This window comes from Grus americana, chromosome 11 (assembly GCF_028858705.1).
Source record: "Grus americana isolate bGruAme1 chromosome 11, bGruAme1.mat, whole genome shotgun sequence".
Classification (NCBI taxonomy): Eukaryota; Metazoa; Chordata; class Aves; order Gruiformes; family Gruidae; genus Grus; species Grus americana.
The window spans coordinates 3,815,392-3,837,795 of NC_072862.1; the positions used below are offsets into that span (position 1 = coordinate 3,815,392).

Consider the following 22,404-nt stretch of genomic DNA (forward strand, 5'->3'; position numbering starts at 1 on the left):
CTTTTAGTCTGAATTTCAGACTAATACGAGACATTTCATCAATATTGCTGCTTGACTAACTCACATCTTGAAGTACTGGATCTGCTCATATATTTGTACTTCTGTTCACCACTTTGTAAAGCCTTCATAGTTCAGGGGAAAAAACCCCCACATTATTTCTTTTTTTTTTTTTTTAAAAAAAAAAAAAAGGTGCTACTTTCTGCAAGCTTCCCAAAACACTAAGGCAGGTCCTTACAAATTGATAGAGTTGGTTGAATTTATGCATTACACCAAGTGATATTAACAAAGGTCCTTATTCACTTCCCTTTGCCCGCCTCTCTGTTCAAAATCAAAAAGCTTAGTGAAATGTACTCAGCACCTTCCACGTGAACGTGGAACTCGTGCTTCGCTCTGCCCATGGGGTTGCTTGCCGTGCACTGGTACGTTCCTTCATCGGCTGCAGTCACTTGCTCTATCTTCAGTATCTTCCCAAAATTTTCTGTTTCTGGTTCGTCCTTGGGCAAGTTTCCAGTGACCTTGACCCAGCTTAGATGAGGAGTCGGGCTAATAGTAAAGAAAAAAAAAAAAAAGAAAAAGAAGATTTTGAGTGGAATACTGGGCTGCTATAACGCTTCCTGCCAGCAGAGCTGCTGCAGTTCATGCATATGGTTGGTGAAATTTTCAGTCCTTTGAGCCCTTTTAAAATACTGGGGCTACACTATAGGCTACAACTAGTCCATGCTGCTTCTTGATTTGAAGGGCCCCTACGAACAAGTTCTTCACAGCCAGCACCAGGCCATGGCACGAGGCTGCGTTCCCCGTGAGCAGATCGGCACGGACCGCAGGAGAGGGAACGGAGCTCATTTCGTCCTACTCCAAAAGGGCACTTGAGGACAGACAAGGAGGTAAAGACTTCATTAGAGTGACTTCACTCGGTGCCCTGCCTGGTTAGAAAGGTGGCCAGCCATTGGAGGCGGCTGAAAATGCTCCGTACGTTTTTAGAAAGCAAATGGCAGCGACACAGAAATTCGGGACAGGCTGCTGTCTGCACATTCCCAGCTGGGCTTCGCGACCCCGACACCGTACACAACGCACATACACAGTGTCATATCTGCTTACTCTTGCGTCCATCTGTTACTGTGGCAAAATGCCCGGGCACAAGCTACTCAAAGCCCCAGGTACCAACAAATTATGGTTTTCCACGAGCAATGAGCACAACTGTGCAAATATCCTATTGTTTCCTGCACGAGTCCTTGTCCTGCTCTCGCACCAAACCTCGGCACTGTGTCGCCTTGGTGGTGTGTTGAGGCAATGCCCCCCCAACACTGTCATTTCTCGGATTATAAATCTTCAGAAATGACAGATTGCAAATGTACTTAATTCCGTATTTTGCAGTTGGTTGCCCCTGATCTTAGTTACTTGAAATCTGGCTCAGTCTATCCGCTTCTGTGGTTTGTGGACATTTGGTGGGATAGTTTGGCTGAGATATAGGCAAAGCTGATCATTTTTCTGCTGAAAATGGGAATTTTTAACAAATAAAAATATTATTTTATTTTGGTCTAAATGTTGCATTTTTTAAGGGTTGCAGTGAGAAATGTTTGTTTGGTGATCAAAGAAGTACTTTGTCTTCTTTCAAAAGTGACTACTTAAAAAAAAAACCCAAACCCTCTTTTCATATGAAAAATAATTTAAACAAAAGTTTCTTGGAAAAATTTGAGTGCAACATAACTGTTTCTTTTTTTTTTTTCTCAAACAAACCGTGTCCTTTTTTGACTTTCTCTTCTTGTACAAGACATTAATTCTTGCACATGAAAATCCGTATTTGTGTATTTCAGAGATGATTTGCCTGTGAAGTACCTTGAAAAGCCTATGAACTCATAGCTGTGGACTTGTGGAGGTTTGTGTCCCTGCAAATTAGCTTGATGGGTACTGACAAGGAAGCGTTGCAACAGGGAACTAAAACTCGCTGCAGATACTTGGAGTGAATCCAACAGAGACAAGTAATTCACCTTCTCTCAGAAATGGCAACCAACTGCAGAGGCATAATCTTGCCAGCTTAAATGAGCAATGCCCTTTCAAGCCCACATGGAAAAACAAAATACCCTAAACGTGTTTGTTCAGGCAGATAAATATCCTGATTTTGGAATTTTATAGAAGGGATATAATTGCACAGCCTTTAATACAAATTATCTATCTGCTAAGCCCAGTCTGCGGTCACAGACCCGCAGCTCTACCATACAGCATGAGAAGACGATGATTTAAGTCGCCATTCAACAAAAAGCTCTATCATAAATAAACCAGAAGCGACTGTGCTTTCATTGTGGGTTTAGTGGTTGGAGAGATTTTTGCTTTACCTATTTCTCTGGTGGCCACTCTTCTGGCCCAGACTATTGCAGCTGCAAGCACACAGTAAAAATTGGAAAACTGGGTTGAGGGCAAAGCGGAGCTTATGTCTGTCTGAGTTATTGCAGCAGGAACAAGGTCTGAGAGAGGTATTCACAGCTTCAGTGGGAGGACTGCACTTAACATTTATTGAGCCATTCCCTTGCCTCGCTTACCCTTATTTTGTCCTGTGTTATTTTACAATAAGGAACAAAATTGTCCTGATTTCCCATCACATACTTTCTACTTTAACCTTTCCCTGTATTATTACAGTGAGCATCTCCTCATTGAGACAGAGATTCGGCCATGCTTAGTACGGCCGCATCCATGACTGGAGCTTGAGCAGTGCTCCAATGTAAATGCTAATAGTGCTAACGAGCTTGAGACATCCATGTAGCACAAAGCACCAGGGGCACGCATAGGAATGGGCCCAAGTGAAAAACACGGGGCTGGAACTAAATCTGAAGTTAGATTTAGCAGAATCAAACCAATACGGTTGAATCCAGTTCACTGTATTTTTACATAGTTGTGGAGTTTGTTCCTCGACATACTGCCGTCTGTGAGAACATCATGGAAGGAACGTCCTTTGTGTGGAAATTCTGGATGCTGGCGAATGGACCACAGAAAGCGGCCAGGCTCACGCGCGCCCCCAAGCCAGCATCTCCCACTGCAACTGGGCTAGGTGGACCACCAGTTTGACTTAACGGGGTATTTCCTTGATGGATATCTTGTATTACGTCACCCAAGAACTTTGCTTTTAAAAACCTGAGCTCTTAGGAAAAAGGCTGAATAATTTTTGAGCATTGAACCAAAACTGAATTGGCAAAACTAGAAAAGAAACATTACAGGTTGTGAACCAAACCACAGAAGCTGAATTCTGGTGTTGTTTAGTTTCTCAATATCTCAAAAGTAGTACTACTGAAAAAAGTTCCATAAAAGGTTTTTTTAACATAACAGTAAAAAAAAAAAAAAAAAATCAATCCTTATCACAACATGATTTTAATTACTCGCTTATAAAGCGATAGGAATAACAAATACATGAATGTTCCATGCTAGCTCTGTGCTGCTTTACAAGGAGTACGTATGTCTGAGAAAAACTCTGCATAGAGGTTCAATTTAAAAATGTTTGGGCAGGTAGGTATATTCATTTGCAGTTGTACAATTTTTAATATAGCTCTTTCTTTCCTCAGCTCTACTTTGAAAGGTGATGAAGTTTGTGCAGTATAGTGCATTACTCACAGCCCTTCAGCAATGCATTCGAGTAGCAGGACACCTCCCTTGATGACAGTGACTGAGGAGCTACTGCCAGCGGTTTCAGGAGGAATCAGCAGTTTGGGTTTTCTTTCCTTGATAAAATTTGCTGAAAAATAAAATAAAATAAAAGTTAGATATGAAATCTTAGAGCCTTTGCTTATCCCTCAGTAATGCCACAAACATTACTTCTGTCAGGAGCTTTCGGACATCGATTTGTAAATTTTCTTATTTATTTATTTATACAGTTTGACACCAATCCAGGACTGTCCTATTCCCTCTGCTTACAGTCAGAAGACGGCTACAGGAATAACAACAGGTAGCAGTACTGGTGAAGCCCCTTTTCCTACGGTCTCATGTCCCGCTTTCCAAGCACCAGCCCTTCTCTCATAGACCTCAGCCAGTCTTGGTACACCGGTCTTCTCAACTGCTGATCTTCTGGTGTGCACCATCTTTCTTAGCACCTCTCTTCTGCATGGACTCTCCGTCACCTTTTAAATCTCAGATGAAAACCCATCTTTCCTGACTTGAACATCCCACAGAATTGTCCTTCTCGCTACAATTATTAAATCTACAATAATGGAGATACAATTTGTAAGGAAGACTGTTAAAATAATAAAACAAGATTGACCTGCATTTGATTTCAACGGACCATTTGTTCCAGCCTGCCAAACAATGGTTTCATGATGAAATATGCATAGAGTTAAATGGCTATCCAGTTATCACTATAATAACAATTAGCACAGTAATGAATACGTCCCCAAATGGTACTAGTTCTTCAAAAATAGTCAGTTACGGATGATTTGGTAAAAGACCTCATGTATCTCTCTGAACTATTTTCTGATTTTTTTTCCTCCCCTTCCTTTGTATCTCTACCAATCTGTGTCACGAGCGCTCAGAGCTGCAGCAAAGCAGAGGCTCTCAGAAGTGATTTAACCAAATAAATCAGAGTCAAGAGCGACATGCAAAAACTGAGACTCTCATTTTTTACATATTTTAAACAAAATTAACTGGGTGGAGAACGGCAGAAATAGCCGCTAACAGAATATTTCCAGGATATTGTCCACAAAGAGGGGAACACAAAGCAGGGGAAGATGGGAATCCCCAGGATGAGAAGAGCTTCGCGGCAGCGCTCACCTGTGGTGAGGGTCGCACAGGGCAATACACAGCCCAAGAGAACCCCCTCCCACCCACCCGCCCACCCCGAGCTGCACATGGGGACAATAAACACAGAGCACCGAAAGCCCTGTAAATCCACACCGTAAGCTCACCCTGGAGTAAGGCAGCCCCAGGGTGACCCTTCAGATGTGAATTTGTCATTTGTACCTAACGCCAGCATCTTAACTGCCGGCGGGAGATTCGGAGCATCCAGTTCTGGATTCTGCTCTGAACTGATAACACGAGAAACCTGGGACATCAGCCTCCTTACTTACATCACATCACGAAACGTGAATGTTCTTTTCTCGAGTAAGAAAACTACCTCTTTGTTAAAAACCCTTCAGATTTCTGTCAAAAAGTACAAGATGAGCAAATTGTACTCCATGGACCACTTAAATCCATCCCATTGCAATACAAAGGCTTTTGTGATTTTTTTTTTTTTCCCCTTTTTTTCTTTTTCCTGAGTAGCAGCTCACATTTCATCTCAGCTGGTAGATTCTCAGTTTAAAGGCTAAATAACAGATGCATTCAACTCACCCTTAGTAACCGCAGCATTAGGTGAGCCTGAGTCATTAGCATGCTTAACTGAAATAAATAAAAGTGACAACCAAACACAAACATGCAGAGTTGATATAGAATCCAAAGAAACAATAAATCAACCAAAACAAAAACATGCCCCTCCCAATTTCTGCCATAAAAGAAAGAAACAATGAAAAATATAAAGTAAAGCAACAGATGAACAACAAATTTCTGAAAATACACAGAAAATTCTTCAAAGATACGTATTATTCTGCAAAATACTTCATGGGTGATATAATCATCATTTCATCCTAGCTACCTAATATAATAAAAAAAATCACCAAGCCCTAAGTATCCACTATAAAGAAATTTTATAAAATTTATCCAGTGTCTTTTTTCTTATTGCCTACGTTTTTCTATGTTTGGGATTTTTTTTTTTTTTTTAAGCAGACTCTCAACGGGGACTTGGCATGGAAAAGAGCGGGCAGTCTCGAGCTGAGTTTACAAAAACCTTCAAGTCTGCGCCTCACTTTTTTGCCTGCACCCAGTCTCGAGGCTTCCACGGCACGGTGCACGCACCGCAGTGTTTCGCTGGGCCACTGCCAGGGCTATCAGCAGCCCCCCCGTCAAACCCCCTCTCCTATTTCTGTTACCTGCGTGCACGTGCGGGTGACTGGACCCGTTAGAAAAGCTACGGAGAGCAACATTTCATTTTGATATTTTTTTCTCACAATTATTATCCCGATATATGGTTTAAGCAAGTATTAAGATATACGAACCCACTACTAATCCTTTATCTTTTTATCCCAACAAGAAAACTCTCAAAATCATATATTAAATATTAGGCTTTCATTCATGAAGAAAAATCTCTTTGGCTTTCTGGGCTGTATAAGCCTGAAAGGTCAGAAGTATTAGTGAAGCAGAAGAGTGATATTAAGGGCACAGGCAGCCTCAGCAAGTGGTACGAGTGATACCAGAAACTGTTACAGGCAAAAGAGATTCAAGCAAAATGGGATGGATCTCCAGCTGGTATAAGCTGCCTTAGTTCCATCGGCATCTGCCCGGCTTTGCTGATTTAACGCAGCTGAGAGCATGCCCTAAAAGATTGCTTTTTTTTTTTCTTGGATATTTGCATTCTTTTCCTCTAACACAGCTACCTGTATGCCCCACGCATTCAGTAGCTGTACACAGGTGGAATTAGCAGTTTGGGTAGGTATACACACGAACAAACGCACGCGCATGATGATGCGACAGCAAACCTCACATGTCCCAGCGAGACTCGGGGGAAGAGCGAAACCATCTTTTGTGTAAGACCCTCGGAGCCCACAGGGATACAGAGATGTTAAAACAAACAAACAAACAAACAAAGAAACAAACAAAATCTGATGCTCCCTACTCAACATTTAACTAAGGAAAAGGAAAATGCCTCGTGTGTCACTACGGATGCTCAAGGCAGCCTGCAAACACCTGGAAAGCACCATCCTTCCCAGCCGCACTGCTGCCCCTGGACCAAACCAGGGCTGCGGTGGCCTCAAGACCCAGCGAAGTCCCATCCATCGGTGAGGGAGAAGCAGATTTCCCTAATGCATCACTGGCTTTCACTGCGGGGAGAACAGGAGGAAGAACGGGGCGCTTTGGGGGCCCCGCAGCTGCAAAAAGCTTTTATCGGTTGAATTTAGCCCATGGAGTAAGGTTAATAATGCAGGAATAAGCACAGAGAGATTCGCATCGGAGACAGAGGGCAGACATCTGCATTCGCTGATGCCTGGGGAGTTAAAGAAGAAACAGCAATAGAAAACAAGAAACTACTCATCCACGGACTTACAACGGGAAACCTTCAGCGTCATTGGCATTTTCTGTACAATCGTCCTCAGTCTTGGAAAGGCGGCAAAGCAACAATAATCACTTCGACTGTCGTTTTCTTCCACATTTGCAAAGTAGAGATCTCCCTTAAGGCTCATGGAGACCCTTTCATCTTGTGGAATGTGCTGCAAATCTAACAAGAAAAAATAATTATGATATGGTAATGATACTGAGCTGTTTCACCAATATGACTACTAATGCTCTCCTGTCATACGTTTGCTTCCAGATACAGAACATAATTTTTGATGCGAAAGAGGCAGAAGGACTAGCATAACCGCTGGGTTATTTACCAATATTCAACGTATAATTGATAACTGAAAAGAAATATTTTATATATAATAATATGCTTATATGTAAAATATATGGAAAATAATGGACAATGAAAAATTGATAATAAAAAAAAATACTCAGTACAAAGCTCCTGCTCAGGCCAAAGGAAATTTCCAGCGCCTGTCCCCGATACAAAGGTCTGTAATGATGATACGGAGGTCACCGTTTACAGGTGCCCCCACGGCCAATCTCGCCAGCACTTGGCTCTTCTGTAACTACAGATTACAGCAGGGGAGTGTTAGCATGAACCGAGGTTGCTGTACTGTCTCGTTGGTGATGCAGCCAAACGCAGGTCTGCGCTAAATACGTATGTCAGGAGTAGAGAGGCTGCCTTAGAAGATCAGGGGTTTAACCCGGCGCCCTGTCTCTGCAAGTACTTGCTCAGCGTCAGAAAGAAACCCCTCGTGTCGTGGCGGCAAGCCAAGCTACTTTGCTTCCCAAGAGCCAGAAATCCCTGCAGAACACAAACGCTGAAGAATAACGTGACAGAAACCCACGAGGAACTAATGATAGACCTGACAATTCTTTTTTTCTTAGTGTCATAAATCAACCATTAGGTTATGAAAAGAGGAAAATAGTAATGATAGAAATAGTGTATTGACACCTTTTATCCTCTCTGCTGCAAATGCAGCAGCCCTCATTACCGGCAGACTCATTTACTGACGTGCAAGCTTTCCGATATTGTATTTAATAACACGTTGTGTCAATGCAACCTACAATGTAACTTTGTGTTATGCAAAAACATACCTCCTTTCTCCATTTTTCAGTTTTGTTTTGCAATATCCAGATCTTTTTCCTAAACACTTGCATAATTACCATTCCCATCAATTATGAATCTGTAATGAAACTGCTCTGGAAGACAAATGTTGAATTGTCATATGAATCGTGTAAAAATTGTTTACTTACCAATGTTCATCCAATAGATATGCAACGGCGGGATGCCTTTTGGGGGGTTACAGTGCAAAATCACGGAATCACCATGCTCCACATCAAGGGGCTCAATTTTTTCTTTGGGGAATTTTGGTACACCTGTACAAAACCAAAGAAGTTCCTCTTTTATTGTTGCCTTTTGAAATTTTGTCCTTTGCTTCCCCCTTAATATAGTTCTTAATAAATTATTTACTTTAACATCATCCTTTGCATTCTCTGCCTTCAGTTGCTACTATTATTTACGTAGTGGTACAGAGTAACCGCTTTTTATTAAGGGTAAGAAATCTCTGCTAGCATTCTTCATTGCTGAAGCGCACAGACTGTACGTTGAAAGTCAGGCACCTGAACGGTGGTGGCGTCCATGATGTCCGTGAGCTTTGCTTAGGCTTTATTTTAATGCCTTTATTTTCAAACACTTGCCGTAGTTCGTTTACTTGCGCTGTCTGGGAGGGACAGCTCACAACCACGCCGAACCAAAGCCTGAGGCAAAGATCGGCGTAGAGGACTGTGCGCCGACGGGTCCCAGGCTGCTCCTGGGAGATCAGGAACCAGTCGGGGAGTGCAGGGTGTTCTCGCAAGTCTTGGCTAAAAAGCAGTTCCCAAGAAGCCACTGCAAGTCAATGCAGGCAAGGATCAGCCAGTTATTCTGTCTTTTGCCTGGAGTTGTCCCAATTCTCATCCTTCTCCAGAATCAGACGAAGCAGAAGTCTGCTTTAAAGACTATGTTGCCTCCTCATCCCCTCCGGCGTGAAACCTCTGCTGTGCAGAGCTGCAGACCTTCTCAGCAAGCTTGTCCTTCAGGATGCGGGGACAGGGCTTGCACAAAAGACTACGCAGGGCTGCACTCTCTGGGCTTAAATATGGATTGAATAACGAATGGCTCAAGGACTCGTTTAATCACCTAGAGCATCAGTACTGAAGCCAGCAGACTGCTCAAAGCCTGAACCACACTTGGCAAATCTGGGCAACCTGGCCAGTCTCAGCAGCCCAAAATGCAACCGGAGCGCATCCAAGCAGAGGGGAAGCAGAGCTGGGCCGGAGCCCACACCAAACCAAACACCGGGAGGCTGCAGCTCAGCCATTATTGCAAAAAAATTAGTCTGCAGAATGTAACCACTCCTTAAACAAATTTAGCCTAGGCAGTTTCAGGGCAGACATTGTCTTTTGCTTTCATTCCAGGCAAGTTCAAACTAGCGCAAGTTTCAGCTCAAGCAACCGCCTTAAACAGCAAAATTAACAGCAATTAAACAGAAGAGGAATGAAAGCATCCTGGATGTGCAGAATAAACTGGCATAGCAAATATTGGCATCCCGGTGTTCAAGTCATGACAGGGAACTCTGACAGCGAACGAACAATTTGGAACATCAGTGGTCCAGCGGCTCCCCAGGATATCTGCAGTGTCACATCGCAGGAGACCAACCGAAGGAGGAGGGTGAGAAACGCCGTGCCAGGACTCTGAGGAGACTTTATACATTGTAGGATTAGTAAACACAAAAAGAAGTAATCACTGTAATGCTGATTGCCTGAATGCAGATCGTGCATAGATTTTATCTCCAGGAGGATTATTAATACATTATGAATTCTTAGGAGAGGCAAAATGGAGCTAATGAGCATTACATTATTCTGTAGGTGAAATTCCAGATAATGAAGGCAACTATATATTAAAAGCCAATATTTTCAATAAGCTATACTCTTCAAGGCCTGGAAAATACATCTACTCATTGCTGGAGTGGTGGAACATTTTCTAGTAGGAAAAAAGCCAAATTGTTGATCTAAAGCTTATTTATTCCCAAAAGCACATCACTCTCAACAAAACTTTAAGAAAGCTGGAGCAGGTGAAGGCTAAGGGATTTCTGAGGCAACAAAGACACCAGCAAGTAGACTAATAGTGAGATCACTCATCTAGGACATCGGAAACTCTTGTTCAAACCCATTTTCTGCCTCATTTGGCACAACTAAATCTGGGTCTCCAATATCTCAACTGGGTGCCGTAACCACTGGTCTTCTCAGTCAATCTCTGTAGCCAATAATTAAAGAATTATACAAAAAGATAGCAATTTCCACCAGGAGACAGTAAAAAATCATGGTCTCACTGTCGTTAGCTGGCAGCGCAAACATTCATCTCCAATGCACGGTCCAGATGTCTGCCTTCGGTCCCCAAAGGGGGGAAGCAGCAACTTCAACCCCAAGCACTTGAACTACAGACGGTCAGGGCTTCCGGGTTCTTCCATGCTGGTTTGTTTCATGTTGTTCATTGTGAAAAACATTGGAAAACTTTGATTCTCCGCTCAATACATAATTTTGAGTATTTTGAACCCTTGAAGTTTTGCAAGGGAGGAAAACGCGACTTTCATGATGAATTGCTGAACGGATCCTTCTGACAAGCATATTTTCTTGCTGGGGTCCCATAGGTCTCAAAGACTAGAAAAATAACTGCTTCTGAATTCTGCATGAGGAGATTTATTAAAACTAAGAACTGATATCACATTAGACTTTGGCTTTTGCATGTTTGTCTTCAGTATGTATATATAGGCAATTTTTTTTTTTTTTTTTTTTTTTGCAGTCTTCCTCTGTTTTAATTAGCCGATATTCCAGAATCGATCACTACTGATTTGTGGCTGATCACAGAAACTATCACAGCCGAATTAAGCTCGAAAGTATCATACAAGATTAATTGTGTCATGGAAGTGTTTAATACCATATGGAGTTATCAATGCAGCACATGGACACTGGAAAATTTACAACCAATTGATCTCTTTGCAGCGATACCATTAAAACTGTCATGTCAATCTTTCATGCAATTCCCCACACGCAGATATAATGAGAGGAGACAGAGAATCCAGCATAGCTCCAAGTGCTACCTCTCACATATCCATAACACAGGGGAGAACAACATTATTTAATGACTCTGAGAAAGGCTTGCTGGCATGCCAGCAGGATGGCTCTCACGGCACAAGCAATCGAGTGGCATGTATGAAACAGCCACAGGGAAGATGAAAAACTGCACACCTGACTTCTGTTATGGAGACATCTTCTAAAAGCCCACCGTGACACATAAAGCTCTCAAAACAGGCTTGGAAAAGGCTTCACTGCCCAAGTATTATTTCCTGACAAGGCTGTATTGCAAATGTGGTACAGCACTCGAAAAGCAGAATTGCGGTGCTTCGTCAGTGTGTAAACCATAGGGATGGAAGATTATCAGTGTCCAGAGTCATCTGTGTGAGGAACCAGGCTCTGTTTAATCCATGGGGTGACTCAAAGTTTAATGACCGAACTGTACTCGAGATTAGGCTGAAATACCACCGGCAAATTAGGTTAGCCGCAAGAAATTTCAGAAAGGATGCTGGATCACTCCCTCCTACTTAGTTGTTCAGACAATGCAGTATCTCATCAGGAAGCAAGCAGGAGGGAGACCAATGCAACACAATATAAAAGTCTAAATTTGTGTTTAGCAATATAGATTCAGAAATATAGCAACCAGAGCTGGGGTCCTCCAGTCCCCAGCAGGATTGCTTCAGATTTACTCAGGTGCCTGTTAGCACCCTTTGTCCTACAGCTTAGTTTTTGTCCTACTGCTGACTACAGTGACCTCACACAACTATACCTGTATCGAGAATGGCGATTTATACCAGTTTATATGTGAATGGAGCTGATTCAATCTGATATTGGAGCAAGGCCAGAGGAGGCCACAATGATGGTCAGAGGGCTGGAGCACCTCTGCTCTGGAGACCTCAGGCTGAGAGAGTTGGGGCTGTTCAGCCTGGAGAAGAGAAGGCTCCAGGGAGACCTTAGAGCCCCTTCCAGTCCCTGAAAGGGGCTCCAGGAAAGCTGGAGAGGGGCTGGTGACAAGGGCAGGGAGTGACAGGCCAAGGGAAATGGCCTGAAGCTGCAGGAGGGGAGATGGAGATGAGATGTGAGGCAGAAATCCTTCCCTGTGAGGGTGCTGAGGCCCTGGCACAGGGTGCCCAGAGAAGCTGTGGCTGCCCCTGGCTCCCTGGCAGGGTTCAAGGCCAGGTTGGATGGGGCTTTGGGCAAGCTGGGCTAGTGGAGGGTGTCCCTGCCCATGGCAGGGGTGGCACTGGATGGGCTCTGAGGTCCCTGCCCACCCAAACCATTCTATGGTTCTACGATATTTTACATGGTTCTGGGTAAAGTGTTGAGAAATTGAACTGAAGGAAAAGGATTTCTCCAGGTAACTGTAGAAGTCCTCGAGACCCCTGTGTCTGGTTTCTACCAGTATCTGGTGTAAAATGAGAGTCAACTCATTATGGTACATCAGCAAATACTTTGGGAAACTATTGTAGGAAAACATCACTATACACCAGGTCTGTTTTTATAACTTTCTCTGTGGATGCTGCTGGAGATGTGTCCTGGCCTAGATGGATGCTTAGCCTGACCCATCATGGATATTATTCTCAAGTTCTTTCACGAAAAAAAAAAAAAAATCTTTAAAGCATGTAAGAGTGAGGGAAAGTGGAAATAGTCAAGAAATTTCTATATCCTGGAAATTCCCAGCTCCCCAGACACTTTAATTAGTAGCTGACTGATTTGTTATACAGATCTATATCTTGTGCAGTGAACGGCCCAACACATCAAAGGATCTTAAACGTGACTTACGGTCACCGATCACAAGTTGTACTGAATACAGCTTGGGCAGCTTTCAGTACCCATCTCAGTGCATCAATTGATATTCTGATCCATGTAGCATAAGTGGTAGTTAAATCTGTAATTTTCATTGCAGCCTTTGTACTATTTATGAGATGTGATCCTGCTTATTTATGGATTTTATAATTGCTGCATTAAATTGAAAAAGTTAGGATAGTCTGGCTGTCAGGAAGACCATGGCTGTCAGTCCACTCGCTCTCAAAGAAGCTTCTATGGTGGAATCAGTGACAGTCTCTTTTCCTGTGTAAATCTTAATTGCCCTTTCCAAAACGATGATCACTGGCAACAATCAGAGTGATCCCAACAATTTAGATGGCCAGAAAAGTTGTCAAAGGTATAGGACACTGGTTTGGGAGGCAAGAGGTTTAAATTTTATTCCCATCGTCTGCAAAGTCTCAGTGAGTTACTCTTTTGTTTTCTCTTCCGTAAAGGCTACACTGAACACCTTCACAAAGCATTACTGAGACCTCCAATTTATTATCAGCTAAAGATAGCTTTTAACGATGTCACAATATTCACATCTGGTTTGGTTTTTTTTTTTTTAATATATTAACACAGGTTTTGCTTTCTTTGGGAATTCTAGAACTAACATTATTAGCATAGCACAGCCGGCCACTGGACAATTTTCTGTTTAGGCTGTTTCCATCCTCAGATCTTCACTCTTTCAGAGCAGCGGCTTTAGAAATACTGAGCATAAATCTGAATGCAGTCTACCATGAAGAGTCTTTTGCACTACAGTTAATTAAAGAAGTTTATACTGTACTACTCCTTCTTCTGGCCTTGGGCCGACTCAGTAATTCAAGCAACAGATTCCCTAAATACAGGAGGAGGGTAGCTGAAGTCTATGTTCTCACCATTTAAATTCATTTTCTTGCTGCATGTAACAATCTGGACTTTGTAAATAATGCAAACCTATAGAGATCCTCAGACCCCATTCTTCCCCACTCTCCTTAGCGTCATCATATATAGGAGAGGTGTGGCATTTCCATTATGTAGGTGAGATTTAATGATCATTTCTGCTGACATTTCTATTGCTTTCCTGGAATGACTATACTGTGAGTAAACAGTCTTTTGTTCTCCTTTTCAGCAGGAACCTTACAGACCCAGTATTCTACTTCTGCAGCGTAAATGTAATTTATGAAAAAACCTGGCCTAGTCTGACTCGCTGGGTTTTTCTTCACTTCGTTGGCACAGTGACTTGCCAAGTAGCTTACATTTCCCTTGAATACAGCTGGCAAAGCGCTGCCACCTCTGCATCATTATCGTGAATGCGTGTAGTGATCTCACATGTACCAGTCTCTGCTTCAAAACTTGTGGGTGAATAGAGGTAATTTATCCCAAACTCCTCTGTGTCAGTGATTGCCTAATTTACAGTGGGTCTGTGCACCAGCAGCTCTTTCACTTCAGCACAGTTGTAGACTATCCAGCACTTTAGAAAATCAAAGGTGTCTTCTATTACTGTCTGAATCCCGATTTAATTTGCAGCATCTACACTGCACCATTAAATGAAAGAATTTATCACAGAAGAGTACGAATAAAAGTAAATCTGCCTTAAAAGGTGTGGGAGTCGGGTAAATCCCTCTAATGTATAATCTGTACCATTCATTTTTTTTCTGGATTTAAGACTTTGCATGTTTTAGCACAAAAATTCCTCTCGTATTTGGTAGCAACCACGTTCTCAACTAATTTGTTGCTAACTACTCACAGTATATTTAATATCTACTCAAGCTAGTATAGACAATTTTTCATTAAAAGCAGAAATTATCTGCCCTGAGTACAGATGCAATAAACCCAGATGCAGACATCAACTCGTTCTTGTTTTCCATTTCCAAGCATCTTTTTTGGTTCAGTAGCAATGGAGTATCAGGATGTTCTGCTGCTGGAGGTGACGTACCTTCACTGAAACGTGACACTGAGGTCTTGAACTCCTCTGAAAATTAATGACACTGAGACACTTTGCTTAAGAGAAGTCATATTAACCCCACTGCCCTAGCCAGGCTCCAAAGTGAATAATTATGTCCTGTCTAGAGCTCTGAGTAACTGCATCACTCTCCTGCTCCTGCCTGAAACTCCAGTTGACATCAGCTGCGCTGTCCTACCTGTGGAGCCAGCTTACATCATTAACTAATACACTGCAACTTGCTGTCCTAAAACTGCGTGCAGTTCTCCTCTACTCCGGAATGCTATTCCCTCAAAGCAACTGCAAGTTGCAGAGACTAAACCAGACAGCAATACATGGCATCTTGGTAATTCTTCACCAAACACCAAGCGACTGCATTTGGGAACGCTATGCAATAGAGAGCAACGTGAAATAAACTTCCCCAGGAAAAAAAAAATCCATAAAATTGGCTGGAAGGAAAATAAATCCTGTGTTCCATGAGGAGCACTCATGACAGTACGTTTACATGGCATCCTTAGCAGCTCTTTCCCAGGAACTCTCCCAGCCCCTGTGATGTGTCTTACTTCCAACGTGACCACAGCGCCACAACTCTCCCACCCTGGCTATGCCCAAAATACTTCTCAGGATTATTTCCAATAATAAAAACATGGCAGAAATTATCGTGCATGTTTCTCATAGCCTGTTTCACCTGCGCTGACCTGCCAGAAGTAGTTTTTTCGTAGCTCGGTGGCCATCTCTTGTTGCTGCAAAGGCTGAGAAGACTGTGGAGAAATCCTCTGCCACGTAGACACACCAATTCCACATGTGCCCAGTCCTTTCAGTTCCCCTGATAACAAAATATTGCAGGAACTTGGAAATGCAGGATCTAGTCTGAAAAAAACCTGCACTGCACTGTGGATTCCCTTCTTCTTGACTACATCACATGGTCTGCTTCATGTTCTCACCCTGCTCTGTTGTGCAGCCAGTGACATTTGTTGTCCCTTTCTACTCCCACTAGTGAAGTTCTGCCTCAATTTTCCCCCTTCTCATTTCATGTATTTCAATCCTGAATTTATGACCAATTGTGTCTACATATTCCTATGTTACTTCCAAACTACTAGTGCTTAAATGTATTGGTACAAAGCCAGTTGTATCAACGTGGTCATAATCAGGACTTCAAACTTTGTATCAGCAAATTTCATCCCACTTCTACAAACCTGGTCCTTAAAATCACCCATTTCCCCCTCCGTGCTGCTGCTGGAAGGACAAGTTTCTAGGATCAGTAATTTTCACTACTATATTTTTAAGCTTATTTTCCCTTCAGTTCCAGATCTTTAATATGCTCCCTGTAAGTATCTATACCAAACCCCTGACATCAGACTAATGAACTCACAGTTGATTGGATCACGTCCCCTTGAGCTTTCAAACATTTGCATCGCTTGCTATTTTGCAGCAATAAACTGCTATTTCTCGCACCCTTCCCCCCCCAGCTTCTGATTTCATGTTCCTTGCTCGGAGATGGAGACCATATTGTCCTCCCAATTTCTGGGCACTCAGTCACGGTTGCCAAGCTGAAATATTACAGCCTTATGACTCTTAACAGCATTTGCTTTCCAATAAATGTTTGGCAAGCGAAAGCATCACATAATTCCTAATTCTTTATCAAATAAATTTTTCCACTATTAGAGAAATCACTCCAAATTTAACTCGGGAGTTTCCCCAAACTCACAAAGTGTGTTTTACAACACTTGCCCAAAGTGATCTGACTCAAACCAATTTTGTTTTCTCCGACAATGACTTCCTATTCCCTTATTGACCACTACCTTTTTAATTTTTAAATATTTCTAACACTATTTCATGATCTATATCATTATTTCTATCTTTCATGAACAGCTAAGATCTTTCAATAACTGTACCACAGTTAAGATAGCTACTCTGTTGGTTTTTTCTGCTATTTGCTTTATCTCTCCAAATATTTTAATTTCTGCATTTTCATGATGCGCTGGCATCGGCTCACAAACAAATTGTCTCTTCCCAGATTAGGTAGAGAATTTACCAGACTACAATTCTCATCAATATTTATGCTTTCTTCTTTACAGAAAAGTATTAGAAGTGGAAGCATTACAAGAGCAAATAGCGGCTCTAAGCAAGTACAAATACAAAGAAAAGAATTCTTACGGCAAAGGCAAATTCTTTATGGCAAAGGCAAAGCAAGTGCTTTATAAAGGCATTTAAATAGTCAAGTCAAAGCAAATAATAACTTTCTGTCATTGAACATTCAGCTCTCCTGAGATGGCGATTAAAGAGTTTATCCTAATTTACCCACTAACCCAGCCTCTAGAGGCGAAGTGGGGCAGACGATAGTCAGAAAGCAAAAGTAAATAATAAAAGTTTTCTAAATTAATATATCTGGGAAAACATATACATAATCTACCCATGTGCTTTTGTATTACTTAAAGTTGGTAAGGAGTGTCAGTACCAGCACCTGGAAACCTGTAAGGAGTTGATAGTCCAGCGGTATTGTCTGGCATTCAGATTTGGTTTCTGTCCTCAAAACCAGGAATGAAATAAAATCATCCCAGGGAGCACAAGGTTTTTCTTTCCAATATTCACTGAATAACAAACAGCGCATGTTTTACCATTCGCCACCTTAGTAACTAGCTCTTTCCCGTTTAATTTAAGGAAAACCAGTTTTCGTCTTAAAAAAACCCCACTAAAACAACCCAAGCCAAAAGCAAAGTGAAAGCACTTACTTGGAACAATTAACTCTATTTCTTCTGACATGGCAGTTCCCAGCACATTGGATGCAAAGCAACGGTATTTCCCTTGAAAATTGGTGATGATTCCACGGTTTTGAATCACAAATGTTCCAGAGTTGTTAGATGCAACTATCCTCGGGTCAGACAATAAATCAAATGGTTTTCCATCCTTAGTCCAGTTAAAGCTGAAAAATAACAGAAGCTTTACAAAGGACAGGTACCAGAACAGAGAGCATTGAAAACAGCGGTAAATATGGGTCCAATAGTGTACTATTAAAATAAAAGGAAAAACTTGATGTAAGAGGAGAGAGTTGAATGGTAAAACAACCATTGTGCCACTATGACTTGTGTTAGCTATTGGGCACGTCTCTCCTATCGGACACTTTCAGATAACTGACTGTGACATGAAATAAGAATACAAAGCTTAAGGCAAGGACAATAAATGAGAGACACCATCCATGAAAGCCAGAGCCACACAGCGAAAGGAACCAGAGGTCTGCGGAAAGGCTGTGTCTGTAGGGGAGTTGGTACTTTTGACTGGCAAGGGTTGACAGGAGCTCCTCTCACCATCTACAGGAGATGCCAGGCTGAACCCAGGAGAAACCGAGATGGCTCGACTGAGTTTCTCTTGGTCTTGACATAAAACCATTTGTAGTTTTTATGACACTGGGGTGTGATTTTGATGTTCCTATCGCCTGACCAGCACTATGACATACATTTAAGTATACCAGAAAAGTTTTCATTGATCTGCTGACAAACAGTGAAACAAAGGAAATTTGTTATCGTGCTACAAATCTCCATTCAGAGCTCAATTAAAAAGGATCAAATCATCTTGACATAAAATAACAATTGCCTTTTTAAAGGAAGTTTAAGTTGTGTTGCAGAGAAAGGAGGAGGAAAGGATTAATTTAGCCCATGCACCATCCAGTGGCGAAAGTCTCAGAGGAAGCTTTTACCGTGTTATTATTACATTTTTGTCAATCATATTTTCATTAAAAATCTTTTTTCTTTTTCACACTGGTGTAAAATGCATAAAGCTTATCTTTGGATATTTATTTGAATAACTCCTTATGTGTATATTTATAACATCACCATGGCCATGATGATGTTAGGTACAGACAAGGTATCTGATAAAATGCAAATGTGTTTTCTGAATATACGGTTTAATGTGCTCAGTATTTTTAGGGTTGCTGTGGAAAAGGCAGAAGAACAGCTGGGACCCTTTGATTACCATCACACACCTCCCAGACAAGCTTTTTTAAATCATGGGGTGAACTTAGCACATACTAGAGAAATAAAACATCTCCCAACAAGAAAACGGCACGTTCATATCTATTCACAGAGTGGAAGTGATGGAGCAACAAAAGCTGAATGGCCTGAGTGGAAACACAGACCTTAACCTCGCCTAACGATGATGAGCAGGTTACCGTACATCAGCTACTCCTCCCCTCCTCAAAACCAGAACAATGTTTGGCAAAGGCTAAAAGCAAAGGCAATTTCTGCTTGCTTCTCCGGGTGAAAGCAGTACTCACGTGGGCTGGGGGTTTCCTCTAGCTTCACATTTAATTGTAAAGTCCTCATCAAAAGGGTAGGCAACCTGGGTGTGAGACTGCTCCGTGATTGTTGGGAGCTGCGCAACTGAACACAAAAAGGTACCAGGTTAAAACACCATTTCAGCAAAACTGTGCTCCGCTGAGGTCCTCTCTTCAAAAGGGACAACGTCAGGATTGCCTTACTCCTGCAGAGAGCGAGGCTTGCCTTCAAAAGGAGGATGATGATCATCGTCTTCCTGCTCCCAAAACCGAACACTGTTACTGCTCAGCAGCCAGCCGACGTTTGGCCAGGCGCTTGTGGGCATCGCCTGCCCACGCTTCCACGTACGACCAACCCGTCCAGGGCAGAGAAGAGCTGGGGCCACGCTAAAGCTAAAGCCAAAGCATGGTTGTATGGACTGGTAAATGTATTCAGCAGTGAAGTCAGTAACTGGCTTTTTTAATCCAGACACAGATACACACACATGAAGCAGCAAACTGCTGTCTCCATCCTGGATAAAGCTGCCAGGAAATCCAGGGAATGCGAAGATGACTTTAATACCCCCCTCCAGGGTACAGCAGGGGAAGAGCCGTTGCCAGTCACACGGTCACACAATGATGTTCCACTAACTTTTTTTTTTTTTCTAAGGGAATTAAAGTGTTGTGAATGTCGATGTAATAGAGCTGCACGAGGGAGAATGCTCCCCGCAGTGGAGCTGGGGATAACAGGATCATTGCATTGTTATAAACAGCCAGGAAGAAAATTAACATGCTCTTTGGTTCCTCTTTTAAGTCCAGAAAGCTCAAAGCTGGACCGAAATGTGGTGTCATGCCATACCATGTGGTCTCGAAGCTGAACACTTCCAAGCCCACCAGCTTCACTGATCAGACATAATTCCTTTTTATTAAAATATAAAATGCTTCGTTAAAGCAAATTAAGGGCTAGATGGTTCCCCCGTGTAGGTACTTAAAAACAGTGGATGCCCAGACAGTTTGTCCCGCACTTTACAGTGCTCCACTTTTGCTCTATTTAAATACAAGGAACCACTGCGGTACCTTCCTCCAAAAAAATTCTACTTTCAAATGCTGTTAAACAAATTTGGATAGCTTTAGAAAAATAACCTGTAAGCCTGCTTGACTGCCTTCTCCTTTGCAGCCAGGGCTATTGGCAGCCTCCAGAGTGCTAACAGCTCACGGCAGGTCCACTCGATGCCCCAAAACTGGCCCACGTCCTACTCTGAGGCTGCAGCACCCAAAGCCCTGCAAATAGCCTACGGTTCTTTTTCCTTAGGTTTGTGTATCTATTTATTTATTTAACCCCACCATAATTCATTCAAAAGCCAGTATTACTGAGTTTTGCTTTGTTGTGGGGTTTTTTTCCCCCCCAACCCAAAAAACTGTAGTTTTTAAATCCTCCTGGTCCATTTACGTTTGAAAAACGCAAAGCTTGGGAGGTCTGGGCAGTACTCCAGACAGTGGGGTCCCCTGCCTTTCGTTGGATTGTCCCCTGTGAGCCCCATCCCATATTTTACACGTGTCCTGAAACCACACCAGCCGTGTACAATAGGCAGTTTGAATGCATCCTAGCCAGGGAGGGATAAAGGAGGTGCTCCCCAGGGCCGTGTGAGAGGCGTACGAAATACTGCTCTGGGGACTACTGTACGCCCTGAGACATACACCTGCTCCTCTCTCAGGCTGAAACGGCAGGTTGCAAGACAAGTAAGTAAGGGTATATGTACATCAAACAAGCTTCAGGGAGATTCAGAGCCAAAATGAGGAATTTATGTGAAAGACAAAACCAAACCCTCGGAGCTAAGCGGTGTGTTGGATCACAAACATCAGATATATGTTATTAGACAAGTTTACTGCTACATTTAAACAGGTCCAAACAAAGTAGTTTACATTTTTATCACATCTGAATTTCCCAAAGGCCATGTTCTGGCAAAATTAAATTCAAAATGGAACAACTGAAAAGCAGGATTTAGTATTTTTTTTTTCTTCAGGGAAAGGTTCAACAACAACAACAAAAAACCCAACAAAAAAAAAGGAAAAAAAAAGGAATACAGAATCAAACTAGCAAAGTGTTCAGTAAACAGCTACAACTCACCTGATAATGGTATTTCAATAGCTACTGCCAAACTGAATGCAAAGAAAAAGAGGCATATGGTGATCCCTTTTGTGCTTAAGAGCATCTCCATCACTCTTCTGTAAGGAGTCCAAACAGAACGAGAGATACCTTATGCTTCCTCTCACCGTCACTTCAAATCAGATGTAAGGATGTGAAATTGAAAGGCTAGTGAGGAAAAGAAACAGCCATATTAGCTTGCAATATTAACTTGGTTCTAACAAGGTTACTAAACTTAAGCAATGCTTCAGAATTTGCAGCTAAATTGCAAATTGCACTAAGTGGTACAATTTCCTCTCCTCTCTCCCCACCCTCCGGCTTTGAGAAAGTCCTCTATTAAATTTCTAAGGAAAAAATACATGCACTAAAGTACAAATCCATTAAAGCACAGAAGTATAATTATTTTTTGTTTTGCAACTAAAAGTAAGGATGGTTTAAAATATGGTATACTTGTAATCATTCCAGTTCATAAATTTTTCTAATGAGAGTTGTATAAGTTGGAAAGTAATGTCACAGATCTAATGAGAGAAATTTGGTACACTAATGACCCTGTTCATAAATCTCGCACGTCTTTTATCTTTCATTTACGTATAAAAAAGAGACAGTCTAGTTTAGTTCATTAATAAGGACCAGAACACGAAACCTTTGCTTTTCCTCCGTAATCCCAGAACTACTATACGTGGGTTTTACACAATCCATTATACATCCTTAGGTTCTGCATTACAAGGCAAAAATGTCAGGCGGCTGCCAAAAGGAGACATATTCAGCTCTAATGAGCATTTAAGTGTAATTCACAGAGGAGTAAAGTAGAGACAATTCTGCAAATGTGGGTGTACGGAAGATTTCAGTCCTCAGCATCATTCACGATATCTCAGCGAAACATTAATCGGTATAAGGTACGTTTTGTACCTGTGCATCTTCTAACACACAGCACTTACGGGACATCAGTCTCAAGAGAATTTAGACCTCAGTTGTCAAGATAATTTTTGCAAGAGCGATTTTCAAGACAAGGCTGCTGTGCTGGAGGTAAGG

The 22,404-nt window shown here is 42.1% G+C and overlaps 1 protein-coding gene across 13 annotated transcripts in view; it reads right to left on the minus strand.

Annotated features, from left to right (window-relative positions):
- The window catches only part of CHL1 (cell adhesion molecule L1 like), a 142,027-nt gene that overhangs the window by 39,862 nt on the left and 79,761 nt on the right, over positions 1–22,404 (minus strand). For 12 of the 13 annotated variants that reach the window (XR_008578841.1, XM_054838467.1, XM_054838470.1 and 9 more), the window contains 8 exons: positions 21,355–21,540; positions 19,248–19,353; positions 17,710–17,900; positions 8,389–8,511; positions 7,115–7,285; positions 5,308–5,355; positions 3,601–3,721; positions 359–543 (listed from right to left, as the gene is read on the minus strand). Coding sequence is in view for 12 of the 13 variants with exons in the window: in XM_054838467.1 (XP_054694442.1) it covers positions 359–543; positions 3,601–3,721; positions 5,308–5,355; positions 7,115–7,285; positions 8,389–8,511; positions 17,710–17,900; positions 19,248–19,353; positions 21,355–21,445 (1,036 nt within the window). In the remaining variant the exon portion in view is untranslated. The remainder of the gene's footprint in view (positions 1–358; positions 544–3,600; positions 3,722–5,307; positions 5,356–7,114; positions 7,286–8,388; positions 8,512–17,709; positions 17,901–19,247; positions 19,354–21,354; positions 21,541–22,404) is intronic. The other variant, XM_054838475.1, reaches the window with a different exon arrangement.